This window comes from Aphis gossypii, chromosome 2 (genome assembly GCF_020184175.1).
Source record: "Aphis gossypii isolate Hap1 chromosome 2, ASM2018417v2, whole genome shotgun sequence".
NCBI classification, from domain to species: domain Eukaryota; kingdom Metazoa; phylum Arthropoda; class Insecta; order Hemiptera; family Aphididae; genus Aphis; species Aphis gossypii.
This window is the reverse complement of record NC_065531.1, coordinates 56,676,461-56,694,385: the sequence shown is the minus strand read 5'-3', so window position 1 is coordinate 56,694,385 and position 17,925 is coordinate 56,676,461. Positions and strand designations below refer to the sequence as shown.

Genomic DNA, 17,925 nt, shown 5'->3' with positions numbered 1-17,925 from the left:
CTCTCGCGTATATTATTGTTATTGCTTATTATTTCAGTAATATATAGTATAATACGAATTTATGTTCGTACAAATCTTTTCCGTACGATCCTCCGTATAGAGGTACACGTGTAAGCGTTATAATATTGAATGTTATTATAGGTATCGTGCAGTACCTATACGACCGCTCGCGAGGTAGGTATTATTATCGCCGTATCATTTTTTTTTTTTTTTTATTAAAAATGTTTTTCTTTTGCTTTTTATCGATTCTCTGACTACCTACATTATAATCACGTGAAATCATTTAAATATTAATACATATATATATATATTATTATGTATTATGAACGCTCGCACTGGGTCGGAGGAGGATACGAAACCGCGTTGACGCACTTCGCGTCACGGATCGGCGCTGACGGCGGCCGTTAATAATAATATTAATAATTGTCGAAAACAGGTAGGCATCACCTATTTAATACGCGTTGTTTTCGCATGAAATATGCGCTTACATTATTTTATCGTTATTTGAATAATTTGAAATAGCATTTAGGTATTAAGATTGTGTACAACAACTCAAGCGAACACGCGAATTAAAAAAAAAAAAAAATGAAATAACTAGTTGTAGCAGTATCATCAACCATGTGGGTCAAACTAGAGCGAGATGAAAACAAAACAAACGGCAAATATAGGTACGAATGTGCTAAAAAATAATAATAATGTATTATATATACCTAATATAATAAGTAATAACATAAACCGCATATGTATACAAAATAATACTACAATAATAATATACATTATACTAAATTTCAGATGATATTCTCGGTACGGGTTGAGTGTTCCTGCAGTGGTTTTCACGAGTTGTTTTTTTTCGCACCGATCGAGGCGCAAGAGAGATCTACCGCGTTCATATAACTGCCGTGGCGATTTCTATCTCTGCAGTATTTTCAGTACTGACAACTGGTAATTACCGGGCTTACCTACCGACATGTTGAGTTGGACCACTACACGATATTGTACTATTATATAGTAGGTACTACAAACACACATAATATTATGTGTAATAATAATAATAATATATGATCTATAATATATTAATTATGGATACTCAAATGCTGAAATGAACTAAATCGTAATTATACTGTTATACGTATATAAAGTTTAATTATGAATTATTTTTATGTAAATGACACAAGTGCGCATTTAGGACTTTTTCGAGGGAAGGGTTATGACAAATTTTTGATGCAGTCTTAGACAGATTTTTATAAATTAATCTATATTTATTTCTTCTTTTCGTGGTGACATAATACCAAAGCCATCCCTACTCTATGGGATATTATTTTTTCAGATGCATAAATAATAAATAAAGTAATCGTCTTTTATAAATTTCTAAGTACTCGATATCATATAATAATATCACGAAATTTATAGCTTTATTATTGTTATAAAAAAAAAAATTTACTTCAACCATTGGTTAAGTCAAAATTGTACCTACTTGAGCCCTTTTTTTACAATCAATATGTTCATATTGTCACATTTTTTATTAAAGTATAGTGAATTTAATGAATTTAATTTAATTTCTGAAGGGCTAAGTACATCGTAAGTCATATGAATGTCAAATAGTTAATAGAATAAATTTTAATTTTCCGTTTGAATATAATACATAGCTTATATGAATTTATATAGTTCCAATTATCAAATGAAAAACAAGCCTCGGAAAAATGCGTTATTTATCTGAACATATACAGCGTTTCCCAAAGTGGGTGATGAAAGTTACAAGTTTAATTAATTTTTCATTGCATACTTATATACCAATACATTTTTCTTTAAGGGGAGGGGGGCGTCTATAATATATTTTTTTTTAAAGTGGGTGGTAAAGATAAAAAGTTTGGGAACCACTAATATAATAATATATATATATAAACATTAACATCGTGATATAGTCATTACTCATTATAGATATCGATAGTCCAATACGAAGGGGACTTAAATGCAATTGTAATTGTACATGTAATATGTATATAATATTATATATGAGTGTGTATATAAAGGTAAAATATAAAATGACCAAAGAGTAAAGAGTAAGAAATTTGGGCAAAACGTGCAATGTTATCTCATACATAGATCGATAATACAATGGTTTGTTTTTCTGATTTTGTATAGCATTAAAATTGTACCCATCAATTATTGTTAGCAACAACCCACTGTTGTGCACTTTTATAGATATAGGTTCCGCTGTACTAGCCATTCATTCAAGGTTGAATCGTTACGGGTAAATCGTGCGGACGATAAAGATCGGTTCTGGTCGTTCTGGACATAATGGGTCAACCGTCCATCATTCCATGACTACTAGTCGTGTATAAAGAAACAAATGATAAATTAGTAAAAAACAACACTGAACACACTGTTTTTCGGTCATTAATTTCCAGCTGAGTAAACATTATAAGTGTTTTGGAAAACCAAATTTGAATATGCCATTGGAAATGGTTAAAAATTGATGATTGTGTGCGATATGTTATTAAATTCTACTCCCTTTATACAATGTTCAAACCTAACATGGTACGTGTACGGAATACAAAAAACCTATATTTTTTTCATCATAGAATACTGAGATTATATACATGATTGTTTGAGATAATAGGATATATGATAATTATAATACTCATTGTATCCTAATCAGTAATTATATTATATAGACTAGGTATGTATTATATATGACTGTGCTCATCTAGCGTACCTAGGTATAGTGTGTTTGTTTACGTATACACTACATAAAGAGCTTTCGAACAAGGACATAATAGTAAATTTCGGATTTCGGATTAAATAAAAGAACTTTCAATTTGACACCCCTTCCATGATATATGAGTAAAAATATAGCAAATAGAAAAATACTTCATTTTTTAGTTTATAAAATACAATTATTGTAATGTAATCTAATCAAAAAGAGCACCATCTTACAATATTTTTACCTATGGGGGGGGGACACTCTTAAAATTATGATTTTGTTTGACGATTTCTGGGAGTTGTTTCTTTTCAGTACAATATATTAGAATATTATTTACTTTGAACTGATAATTAAAATAACCAAAATACAGAATTGTTACAATATTTTAGAAATTATAAAATTTTCCTACCTAATTAATAGTTATAACAAGTTTCTTTGAGTGAATAAGACTACGTCACAAGTAAATCAGTCAATTATTATTAAAATTTAAAAGAGATTTTTTTCTACATGGGTTACAGATAATGTACAAAAATGTATAGCCTCTAAGAATTAAAAATATAAATTGTCATATACATATAAATGTTTTATATTTATCTATGGTAGTTACATATGTTCCACCATCTATATAAAATATGGTGCCGTTTTAGTAATATATAAAGGTCACACAAATATTATTATCATAATTAATAATAAAACTGGAATATAAGTAGTATAAAATAAGAAAATAATAATAAGAAAAATGTTTTTAAGCTATAGCCACTTATAACTCTCTTAAAATATCAAAATATTAATATAAATTGTATGTAATATTTAGTATTATATATTTTATATAGTGAACTACTCAACTACAGCATCCAATTATCTTAACCTCTAGAGATCACTATTCTCGTATTTATTTTCACTGTCTTATAAACATACAATAATATACAACATAACACATTTGCGTACAATAAAATAATTATGTGTTGTTAGCTTTGATATTAGAGTAAATTGACTTATTATCAAAGTTAAAGGTTAAGAACAAAATATGTGTTTAAAAGATGGATTTTTTCGATATTTTAATTTATAAGTTAGATAAAAGTATTGTAAATATTACAAGTTAAGAATGTTCATTAAAAATTAAGGTATCAAAAAAAGTTAACGTAAAAAAAAAAAAAGAAGAAGTCAACTTTAACAAAATATCAATTTACTCTAATATTAAGGCTAACAACACACAATTGGTTTTACTGAATTTAAATTTTCTGTGTTGTATTATAAGTTTGTAAGACGGAGACAACACACGTAAGGATTGCGTCCTTTTAACAAATCAAAATTCTAGACGTATGCAAAAAAAAATTCTCTTCAAACATTCTTCCATAATTATGTTTTTAAATTGTCGATGATTCGTATTTTTTTCATCAACTTATTCTTTAAGACCACTAGTCAGCTGTATTTTATTTAAATAATATTCTAGTTAATTTTGTGCACTGTAGTTTAGTGTTATCTGGAACAGCTACGTAGTGTAATATCTTTTACAACAAAATGTAATTTCAAGTTGAACCTATGTAATGTATTGTCTAAATATGGCATTATATTTTGACGGTGTATATAAAACTATAATCATTCTCTATAGACTAACATTACAACAGAAAAATAAAAGTACATCCACTGTTATTATACGAAAGATAAAAATTGTATATACCTATTCAATATTTGTTATTATCTAAATGTTTCCAGTTTATTAAAAAAATTTTTACTTGCGTAAACACGCACCATACTTATATTATACTCTAAAAATTAATAAAATGTATAAAAATGATGAAAGAAATATGTAATTTCTTATAGTATCAAAACGGGTTTAATACCTTTTTTTATTTTAACATTACGATGTTGAAATATAACTTTTATTTAATTAATTAATTAAATATTTTAATGATTCAATTTTATTAATGACTTATCATTATTTAATGAATAGGCACTTATTGTTTTTAATATATTGGTTTATAAAATATTATATAACATTATAGTTTTCAGTGATTACTGATTTCTATAATAGCCATAGCATTTCAGATTAAAAATAACAAAATAAATTTAACATTATCTCGAAAATATATTTAAAAAAGGAAAAATTTTAATTTTAGATTAAATATTTATAGATGCATTCATGATTCATGATAAAACGGCGATAAAAAAATTAAGACAAACATTGAATTTAATAAATACATTGTTATTATGAGAGTTCAGTGACATTTTTGACACTATTTCTTCAAGGTTTAACATAAATTAAATGTTTTTAATTTCTTTTATTGTTTTGGATAAAAATTGCAAAATTAATTCTGTAGTTGCTAAAATTGGGATAACTTTGATTTGACAATTATTTCTGTTCTCGAGAGTTATTTGATAAGAATAAATGAAAATGTCATTTTTAATAGTGTTACTGCACTTCGAACAACTATTATTGCGGTTTTAACTTTATTATTATAATGTGTCAACGTATAATAACATGTTATTATAGAAGCTTAAATAACTTAATAATACATTTTTAGTTATAATTTAAATTAAAATTAAGACCAAAAATGAGCCAAGCAAAATATATGAAAAATTTGAAAGAGTAAAAAGAGTTAACTTAATTATTGTTTAATTTTATAAAACCTTAAAATCTATATGAGCAATTTCAATAACGAATCAAACGTATTTTTTTACAATGGGAAGCAATAAGCATTACTGAATACAATAAGCAACGATTACAAATGATGGTTTTATAAGAAACACATACCTAGATAACCAAAAAACAATACTTAGATATAAGACTAAATGGCTAACGTTAATTATTATTTTCAGTGCTGCAGTTGGCTCTGAGGTTATACCTTAAACAAGGGTACCTACCTATATTTGGCGAATATATTTCTGAATTTACAATTTTGTTTTTGGTGTAACGAACAATTACAGCAATAAAATAGTATGGTAAATCTCTATAGATAAAAAATTTTAATTTATTATTGTTTTAATAAAAATATAGGTAATTTAATTTTAATTTATGCTCAAAAAGAAGAAAGTATTGTTCATAAACAATTATGAATTATTTGATATGTCACTGATAATTGAAATTATTTTCGTCTCTATAACAGCACCTAATATTATTTTGTATTAATACATATAATTGTGTTATTTTTCTGTTTAAAATTACCACCCACAAGTTTGTTTGCCAGTACTAAAAAAATACATTTAGATTATCCCTTCATCCCAAAATCGTAATGAATATTATTATCTTATGTGCGCTTTTTGTTGTAATTCAAATGCTGTACTGAATGTAATGGGAAAACTGACCTGCAGCAGTGATTAGCGGCCCCTCCTTGTCAGCGGGTGCCACCAAGGCGTCTTGACTGTGCCACATGCCGGCAATTTTTCTAAAAACGTCCGATAACCGTACGACTTCGCGACGATGACTGCTGCTGGACATGACCGTAGACCGTACAGGAACGTTGTCGGCCAAACACTGCTGATCGCCGGCGGCGGTGGCCTGACAACAACGACCTGCCGGGACGCCGCGCCGTCGCCACTTTCGCCGGGCGGCGGACAGCTGTTGCCTCGTCGTTGGTCGAAAACATATGAGAGAGTAACCAACAGCTGATCAGACAGAACCGCGTCTCTAGTATTATTAAACACGTCTATTCCTTTGTCTCCGTATCCGTCGTGCGGGCCGATTTTTCTGTTTTTTTTCCCTTTTCGACGCGCAAGACCGTCACTTTCACAACCAAATTTTTCAAAGAAAAACAACCCTGAGTTCGAGATATCGTGTATATTGTCGTGTGAGCGTGTAGTACGCAGCTACCGTGTATCTGATTGCAGCCAGGGCCGTATTTCAGTATATATTTGAACATGTTATACTCCAGGGCGACATATTTTTGAAGCTTCGTTCTCTCCCAAAAAAAGCGACTCTTCCACTATCCTATCTTGTATAGTCCCAACTTTTATTTTTCTCAATAGAAACTTGGTATCTTTAATTTATATCATTTGCAATATTTTACACTATTAACACTAAACTTTTTTCTACAGATATTTAAATTTTTAAATGTTGACAAAATTAATTGAAGTATTAATTAATTGATAAGGCGAGCGATAACTAACAAAACTTATTTCTTCAATTCTTCATATCCTGTATTTTAACGTTATTTTTTATACGTCAATATAATAGATTTTTGGTTGAAATATTTTAAGTATAAAAAGTCTAATCAAGAATATATGATGTAAGAAATATCGGTGCCTATAACTAATAGAATATAAAAACTCAAGTGCTCAACAATTATTAATATAACACAGCTGGCAGCTGCGATGACTCATGTAAGGCATATAATATGCATTATATTTCAAAATTTAAATTACGAATTAATTTTTTTCAATACATCAAAAAATTGTTAAAAGAGTTTAAAAAATATTTATCTTAATTTTAAAGCATACAAATTCTATTTGACATTTTGTAAGAAAGTTCGTAAATCACTCTTAAATCTTTATTATCCAAAGACGAAACATTTGAAAATACAAATGAATTTTATACAATATTATTACATTATTTATTTTGTACAGAATGTTACAATACATTTTTAATTTATAAATATGAAATTATAGTACAGAATTGAATAATATATTATTGTAACATCATCTTACACGTTTTTATCTATATTGCAGGTATATCTATAATTTATTACGATATTATGCATTTTGTGGTATGAATTATATTTTCACTGAATTTTAAAATTATCTAAATTTTTTTCTTAATTGACTTCGAAGCACTAAGGTCTAAGGTTATTAGAATATTTTAAAAATTATTTGCATAAAGAACTAACTATTCTTACTATTATGTGCGACTTCGTCATAACAATTTTGTTTTCTCTTTAGTCTTTGCCCATAACTAAGAACGATTTTCATTACATAATACAAATCGACTATTACTTAACTTTTTATTTCATCCATTTTATTTTCGTTTTAATATAAAAACCAATTTGGTTATAACTAAAATTAGTCTTGCAGTATATACTCTTATATCACCTACTGTGTGCCAGTGTATACACAAAAGTATACTTTTGTATATATTTTAATGTATAAGATGGTATACAGATGGTACAGATGTACCTAGTTGGTGCCTATTTTTATATATAACATGTAAATATGTAATAATAATGTGTATTGCATATTCTAAATATCTGAATTATCCGAACATTCAAAAATATCCAAATCAACAATTTAATTAATATTTCATTAAAATACAAAATTATGGAATTATGGGATCATCCGGATTAACGAATTTATTCAAAACAGTTATTATTTCTTGAGACATTCTCTAAAATCAGTCCTGTAGACTGCAGTTTATATTATATATTGATATTAATACGCTATTATTGCTGCGACAGCCTTGTCCCTGTAGTCTTTATATTTGTTATATTATGATTATAATATAATATAATTTATTTTTTGTTATTGTCTTTTAATCCGATTAAAGCAGATTTTTAACTATGTTCAATCGAAGTAGAAAGGTCGACATAATCAGTAACCATCGGAGTTTAGTAAGAGTCTATTATATATATATATATAATTACATGTAAGAAAAAATAAAAACAAAAGTTATATAAGTGGATTTTCAATTATTTCATTCATGTTTTTATACTATTATAATATATATACCTACTTAATATAACTTACTCAGGGATCTTAAATATAAATATATTTATAACATTAGCTATGGATTAAAATTTGTCTTAAAATAATATAAGTGGATTACGACGAAAGACAAATTTTAATCCATAGCTAATGTTATAAATATATTTATATTTAAGATCCCTGAATAAGTATTATATTAAGTAGGTATCTATTTATATTATAATAGTATAAAATCATGAATGAAATAATTGAAATTAAAAAAAAAATGTATTGTCTTTTTCAATTGAGCCAAGTTTTTTAGACTACCAGAAATATATTCATCTTTTGCGCTAGTAAATGTATCACAAATTAATTAGGTATACATCGATCATCGATAGCACCAAGAAGATATATAATTATAAATAGGTACTATAATATTTTTAAATAATTTTATTTTGATTAGATAAACAAAAAAGTATATAATAAATGTATACGTTAACATTTTAAGTCACTATCAAAAACTATAAAAATACTTTTGAAAATTGAATTAAATTAAATTATTAAGTCTTAAATAGGTACAATCAAACATAATATAGAATAATAACAAATAAAATAAATTGTGATTTCAAAAATCGTAAAATATTAAAATATTATTTTTCAATTTCAGTATTATAAATTTATAATATCGGTTCCCTGTAGGCTGTGGTAACCGAATTTCATATGCTTAATCTATTTAGTATAATGTAAAACTAAGTATTATTTCAATGTTCTATTTATGATTTTGGAATAAGGAATACATGGGGACACCTTACTTCAATTAATATTTTAAAACGAAAAAAATATTTAAACTTTAAATGTTTTGGAGTACAGTTTTATAGTTGCTTAAATTCATTTTTAAGACCAAAAAAAAACATTTTTTTATTCTCATGATTATTATATTGTAATTATTTATGGATTTGAACCACTTTCAAATTAATAGGTTTTTTTCATAAATTGTAGACGTATGGATTATGGATTATATCTCGGGGTCATATTATAATTTAATATTTATGTATATCACCGAGTTTCAATAATAATATATCGATCGCTAATAACATTAAATATTATTATGATCATTTTTATTTAAATTGGTTCCTAAAGCTAATAAATAATAATAATAAAGTTATTAATACCTATATAGGTAATAATGTTACAAAGGAAAATGAAACATATTTTATATTCTTGTGTATAAAAAAAGAGTAAATGAAATATTTTAAAATGATAATTCACGATATTAAAACTTGTTATCATCATTAAATATTCTTTAAACGAACTTTTGTCAGTGTATAATGATATTTTCGCCTGACGTTCCATTATTTTATTATATTGTTAGATTTTACTCGGTATAATTTAAATTTTTTTTCTCATTATTTTTGTTATAATATTTTATTTTTGTTCAACAACAAAGTTGATTTTTAAATTAATAATTAACTTTAATATGTAAAATTTATTTTTAAATAATAATAATAATATTTATTATTACCTATAATTATTTTTTTTATCAAACAAATAATACCAATATCAATCTTAATTAATAAGCCATTGTATACAATTAATAGGGATATGGTATTATTAATGATTATAATAAAGTTGAAATCAATAATCTATTGAAGTACAGGTCACATCTTTATGATAGTTATTTGTCTTTGCAGCTTTTGATTTTACGAATTTATTATTGATAAAACCATATTCCTGTTACAAAACGGTATTCTAAAATAACTAGAACTACAATATCTTTCTCTACAGGCGAGAAATATTTACCATGCCTAATCAAACAGGAAAACAAAATTTACGAATACAATTTAAAAGTACTAGTGAATTCGAGTGAAATTAACTTCGTTCGCATGTCAATCACACATATTATTATTGATCACTGATTATTAATCAGTGTGGCGGTCCGATAGGTTTGTTAAAGAACTTACAGTACAGTTATAAATTTAATTGCGGTTAAAATTTATAATGCATAAATAATTGTATCCATATTGTCAGATAATAAATATCTTATTAACTATTGTTTATCGGTTTTATTTATGCATATTATTTATTTGCAAGAGCATCTTATGAAGAAAAAAAAGCAATGATCACACATAATATTAATTAAATGAATGATTCGTCTCGATTTATTTACAATAATACCAAATTCTTTGCCCAATCATTTACGAAAACAAGAACCGTCAATTACACATCAATATCTCATGAAACTTCAGGGTACACTCACTCGATATGAAATTAATTTTATCTATATAGAAGAAACTGTAACATACATAGGTAGGTATAATAAGTGTAACTGTGTAATTATGGTTTCTCATAAAAAATGTATATGGTTGAAAATTACATAATTAGTAGTACTTTAGCAGCGTAGCCTGAAATAGTCTCCAACTCTCAGTTATTTTTAAAATAATCATGATTATTGATTTGTTTTAGCTATTTACTATTTTATTATACTTTTTTTATTTTATAAACAAAAATTACAAATACCTCAATAAAATACGCTAATGAATAACAATAGGTATAGCCAATGTAGCTAAATATAAAATGGTTTTATGATTTTAGATTTTTTTCCAAAATGGATTCCATGGGCACTGGGCACTTATTAGAAACATTTTTCGTTAGATGTTGAACATTATATACTATAAAAATTTAGATGAATTTAAAAAAAAAAATATTAACCATCAAATTCAAATACTAATTAAAAATATAGCCAATATAAACAATAGGTTAATAACTAATTTTTTGGAACCAAAAATATTAAATATATCAAATTATTTATTTATTTGTTTTTATTTTTTTGTTAAACTGACACAGAACACAATTAATAAAACGGTATAATAAAAGTCCAAAAACATTTTTATTATTTTTCTCATGAGTATGCCGTATACCCGATTCCGAATCCGAATTCCCGATTCCGAATCCGTAATAGCAGTTTCCTAATCTGTAATTGCCGATTCCGAATCCGTTAATGCCAATTCCAAATCCGAATACCCGATTCCGAATCCGAATACCCGATTTCGAATCCGAATACCCGATTTCGAATCCGAATTCCGAATTTATATGTTTATATTCTTAATTCTCTCCGGTTAAGTTATAATTAATTTGAACAGCGTTTCGAGACTTTTGAATAATATCGTTATAGTGTCTGGTATAATAAAATAGTTATTGCAGCTTACAGTAGCGTCGTTATAACGTTTTTATTTATTTTTATTTTTTTAAATACCCGTATAATTGGACATAAATTCTAATCTAAGGGTCTTAAAACGTATCGTGCAATTGAGGTCGTTTGTTTCATATAATATATAAGGGTGGATCTACCAAAATTGTGTTTCAAAAGAATCGCATTTCAAATTTATTATACTCAAAAATGTATCACGTTCTACATCAGAATGTACGAGTTTTTGGTATTTTAATTTTAGTAGATAGAACAAAGCAGTTTTTTAATAGATCATAAGACTAGTGGTTTTATTGTCAATTAGCTTCTTTTGACGAATGGAATTTAATTACCTACATATTATTACAATAATTTCAATAAAAAAAATTCTACTCGTTTTCAAGCCATTTAAGTTAAATTATTATTTATTATAATATGTAATGGTAAGTTAACTTTGAAATAGCCTAATTCAATTTTATAAAATAAAATAATAGAATAAAAAACATGCAAATAGTAAGTACGTGTATGATGATATATATAACTATATGATATCTTTCTGATTTTTACATATTCCATGATAATTTACGCGACTACCTATATACTTTTAATTGATAGTAAACAATAAACCATTCGTCACTGGACATGATTAGTTTTTCTATGGTGAAGGTTTAAGTATAATATTGTGTAACTATACATACATGCTATACTCCATATGGATACAATTTTATGTCATAATCTCAAATTTAATTTTTAAGCGTCGGTGTGCATTTATTACTGCATGTGGTACATTTAAAACGAAACAATAGCAACGTTAAATCGTGTAATAATGGCCATAACGATTAGGTACACCTAAATACACACAAAAATACACTCAGCACAGGATATTATTAATAATATTTGAGATAAAATAAAAACGTGTTAATATAAAATAGCGTTAATGACGAATAAATAATAACGATGTAAAATAATTCAATTCGGTATTATTTCTTATTTTTCAATAATTGGTATAAAATTAACTATTCAATTTATTTTTATTTTTAACAAAGTTACAAATTCGAGTCATATTCATACCAGACAAATATTGATAGAAAAAAAAAGATAAAAAATTTCGCTCTGCTGTATAGTTGACTTAAAACTTTTAAGTGTATTTTATCATTACGAAGAATAGGTACAGCGTATTGAATAAGAAAACTTTGTGTTATTTATATAAATAACGGATTGGCGATTGCATACGAAAAACGACTCAAAGCGAAGACGGTCCCTCCGTATTTCAATCTTTGTAATTATATTTTCTACTTTTTTTTTTAGTATTTCGGTAGCCATACTGAATATATCCAGTAAGTTTAATATGTTTCCAAAAATAGTACACAATAATATTATTTATATTTATTATTTACTTAATTTACCTATTAAATCTTAACCACCCCGATAATAAAATACTTGACGTTCGATAAAACTTAGGACTTAGGATCAATATCTAAAATATAAATGGTTATCAGTTTACTATAGACTACACCTCTCCTCCAGTCCTATAGATATTCATTATCATTACACATTTATAAAGTTACTATGATATCAATGTGGTCTTATGAAAACGAGATAAAAGAGATATGCTAAGCCTTTCAACTTAATAATACTGGTTTTCCAATCAATTTGCTTGTATAAAATTGTCTCTATTCCTTGATTCATAAAAAATAATGACATCCACAATGATTTAAAACTTTCAATTCTTTTTAAATCAAACAAATCACACAAACTTTCATTTCATTCAAAAATATTTGTCACTCGTTACATAATAATAAGGCTAATTATTAATTATCATTATAGCAGTATTATGCCTGTTAAACCAATAGTACTTATTAATATGGAATTTTTTTTAGTTATTTTATTACCCAATAGAAGATATATAATATGTTTGGTATTATTATAATGTGCGATCATTGATTTTTACTATTTGATAATATTTTGTTTAATTTTTATTTAATTTTAAAATCAATAACGGGTACATAAATAATTCAATTAAAATTATAAAAAAATGTAATGCCAATGTGTATACAATATTTAATTTGTAAAAAAGGTTTCATTTTTTTTTTTTTTTTTTAATTGAGAAATATGCTTTTGAATACTTGGGTATTATACTATTGTCTATTATATATAAATTTGTATTGTTTTATACAATTAATGTTTATTGTGTAATTCTAATTGCCTATTTTAACATAATAATTTATAAATACATACAAGTATATATTTATCGATTTACCAATAATGTAGAAGTGTAAGATTTTTAGAAAATATAAAAATGTATTCTTGTTCTTATTATTGTTATTATTATTATAATTACAACTTACAATATCCGTATAGATGCTATACAATCGATTCTCGATAGGCATTGATTTCATTTGTGATTATTAAATCAATGTTATAACTTATAGGTAAATAGTAGGTAATTACTAATAACTATAATTATTTTTTATTGTTCTTAAATTAATTAACTTTGTTATTTTTAAATTTAATTTTAGCAAAATCATTAAATTTGTATTTAAGAAGGTGAAAATAAAAGTGTTATGTACCTACCTACACTCATATGGTGCATTTACGATGCACCAAAAAGTATAATCTTATAGTAACATGCACATTGCACATTTGCACTAAATTGCACATAAATGCTTAATGAATATTATTCGCTATATTAAGTCCAGATAATAAGAATATGATATTTTGTACATAGCGTACACCTAATGTATGAAATAATTCTGTGCTTTCTTACGCATATCCTATATAGCAATAAGTTTGCTGAAGTAGACTGCAATCATTCGACGACACTTTAAACATATGCTAACTATTTTTTATACTTAAGTACTATTGCTTAAATAGTTAATAAAACAGTAACATAATTTATATGTTATATTAATTATACAGTTGTTATAAGGTTTTTATAGCGTATTCCGGAGTTGATTTAAAATTCATCAAAAGTCTGATATACCATGACATTTTTAAAATGTAATCAAGGTATTTAATCTATGGCAGCGTTAGCTAAATTAAGTTAAAATTAGAATAAGTTTGTAGTTTTATGTTAGTGTTTGAGTTCAACTATTGCTAAATTTAAATATATTATATTATGTACTTATATACTGTATAGGTAATTCATATACCTGATATACCTAGTATTTATAATTTATGTATATAGTATATATATATTTATAAAAATTACATAATCGTTGTGCACAATAATGAATTATTAAAGTTTATAATATGTACATAATGTACGTTATTTTGTTTTCACGGGTATGGAAAGAAAAGTAAAATCTTTAGTATCTACTTAATTACAAATTAAACGTTACCTGCATGTTGCATAATCCTGCATGCAAACGCGATCTGTATTATATTGTTGTCCATATTACTGGAAAATCGCATTATGAAGTTTTGAACTAAAGATTGAAAAGGTTACAAAGTGTTAAGTTTATAACTAATTTATTTAATTATCTTGGTAATCAATAGCGTAGGTACACATCATTTGATGTGGCTGTGTTGGTGGTGGGTGGATGGTTACAATCCCCCTAATGTTTTTTACGATATAAAAACGTGAAAATGATTATTACTTTATCCAATAAGAAAACTTAAATTATGATTTTACGTTTTATTTTTATTCATTAATGATAGTTATGACTTATGAGTTTATTATCTTACTTAACTAACAAGAATTTGTGTGTATGTGTGTGTGTGTGTATTTATAAAATTATTAAAATACAATAACGTTAATATTAATATTCATTTATTTTTGATACAAATATTTTTATCTAATGAAAATTAGTTAGGTATAACTAAAAAAAATAATTTGATTTTAGTTAAAATAAAAAAACTTTCTTAAAAATATTTATTTAAGAAATATTTTCTGAGTTTTCAGAGTTTTTAATTATACCTACAATAATTTTATTCAGATTTTAAGTTATTAATATAATTTATTTACTATAATTTAACATAACAATTCAAGTGAAATTTTGTTGTTTGTATAATTTTATTAAGTAATATGGCATACCTACAATGGCTACAATTTATACATGATTAATACATACATTATTAATTAAAATATACCGCCTTGTAGAGATGTTTTGAGTCCACTTAAATTTTTTGAGTATATAAATACACAATTAAGTTAATTTTATTGTGTATAGGATTTTTAATATACCTATCTATATTAATATATTTGGTTTAAACTCTAACTATATTGAATAACACAATTAAATTTTTAACCTATAACTATGATTCGTTGTCGCCATATCTTATTTTGATGTTTAAAAATGTTATGGCTCCAACCAGAAGACCTATATAGTTACGCCTATATTGTATGATGTATCTACGTTAAGCCGATAAATGTTAATGAAACACTAGTTTTATGCTTATAGGTTGCATAAACAAAAATAACATAATTAATATCTTATCTAATTTAACTTGTATCGTGCGCGTGGAATGTTCAGTTTATAATAAATTGTACCACACCTTATTTTATTTTATTTACAAAAGTCAAAAGAATTTTAACATGTGATAAGATAAATTTTTTGATGGGTACCTACAGTTATTAAATCATAATAAACTTTCATTTACCAATTTCATCAATATTCATCATTGATCACAAACTAATGATACTAAAATAAATTATAAATATAGATACCTATTATTCCGCTTATAATAATATCCGAAATTAAATTTTTAGTATTAATATTCCAAATGAAATAGTATAATAAAACATATATGCTGTGCATATATTATACTTATAAGAATACATAAGAACTGTTGTACTTAACAGTACAAGTACAGTACAACATTAACAGAATTATAGAACAAATAAGAATTGTATTTTTAAATTTTAATTCAAAAGGAAAACTGCAATTAATTTTGTACATTTTACAGAAAATGACGACTATACTGAATACTGAATAGCATATTATTATTACAATATATTATTTAAATATGCACAAAAAATCAGTTTAAACTGATGTAATAACCGGATATGCCACCATAATCTTTGTTTGTTTTTTCTTATAAAAATTGGATAATAAAATTGCCTCCGTGTGTATATTTCTATTTCCTAAACTAATATTTTTCACTTGGCTTAATTTGTAAGGAATTCTTAGTTGTTTACTGTAATTTACGGGGTTTTATGGCGTGAAAAAAAGATAAGCTTTTAAAAAAGTACCAATAAAAAAGGTTATGAAATAAAAAATTGTAAGAACAAAAAGAATGATGCAATCGCTATTTTATTCTTGCTTCTCTACATTATTTAAGGGCAGAAAGACATATTATAATATTACTGAAGAAATAATAAATTAGGTCAAGTATTAAACGTATGTGTTATAAATTAAGTTATCTTTTATCATCAAAATATAACTTTATACAATAATGTTTTTAGGTATTTTTTCCTGAAATTTGAAAATGTAAAATCAAGGGATGCCTGCACGATACATATGATTTGCAGTAGACTGCCGATAAATAACGACATTATATTACCTCTCCATACAGGATACAGTTGCATAAAGCAAATACCTGCAATATGCTCTCTTGAAAAGTTAAACAATATGTAAACATACATATAGGTAGCTACACTACTTAAGTAAGTTAGTATAAAATAGTTAGAAGTGTTAACCTAAGTGTAAGGAAGTTTTTTTTTTTGTAACGGTTATTGTTGCAACGAGGTTAATTATTTTTACCTAAAAGTAATATATAATAGCAAATTGAAAACCGTGTAATTAGTGTTATTTGTTTAGACTAGCCTATAGAAAATAAATGTCCATACGTCATAGACCCAAACTCCTCCGGGTTCTTCCTAGCCTATATTATATATATATTTATGTAAAAGAGATGTTTCGATATTTTAAAAAACATACTTATAAATAAAACTTAAAATATACATAAATAATATACACAAACATATGTATTACTTTAACATATATACCTATGTGCTTGGACAACTAACTCCTCTTGTAATGTAGATTTTCAAGTACACAGCATAAACAAAAATAATCAGTTACTAAAAAATATAATAGAATTAGTTGTCATGTTCATAGCTGTTTATGTGTACGAATAAGTCGAATACTCGTATTAATAACAATGATATATATATATATATATATGTATACATACATGAGTGTAAACAATGAAAGCTTTACACTTTGTAAAATCAAACGCTATAGAACAGTTATTAAAATGTTTAATTACGATTATACTCTTAGTTTAAATGGTATAAAACTATAGTAATATAATCCGGTTTACATTGGAAAAAAACGAAACAATAAAAATACAAATAAAGAAATCCATTAAAAACTGCATGATTAAATACATCATATAAAGAACTAATATGAATGAAGTGGGCTATCGATTGAAATAGTATTTGGTATATTTAGGAAAATGATTTAGACTAATATCTAAA

General features: G+C 25.5%; 1 protein-coding gene and 1 long non-coding RNA gene across 2 annotated transcripts in view; one reads left to right on the top strand and one right to left on the bottom strand.

Annotated features, from left to right (window-relative positions):
- Positions 1–6,186, bottom strand: part of LOC114130362 (protein charybde-like) — a 36,120-nt gene extending 29,934 nt beyond the window's left edge. The window contains exon 1 of the mRNA XM_027995326.2: positions 6,011–6,186. Within this exon, the coding sequence (XP_027851127.1) occupies positions 6,011–6,143 (133 nt within the window). The 5' untranslated portion in view covers positions 6,144–6,186. The remainder of the gene's footprint in view (positions 1–6,010) is intronic.
- On the top strand, positions 355–17,307 carry LOC126549639 (uncharacterized). Its single transcript, XR_007603740.1, has 4 exons — positions 355–436; positions 523–668; positions 793–1,008; positions 16,909–17,307. It is a non-coding gene; the product is annotated as an uncharacterized LOC126549639 (long non-coding RNA).
- The last annotated feature ends 618 nt before the right edge of the window (positions 17,308–17,925 follow it).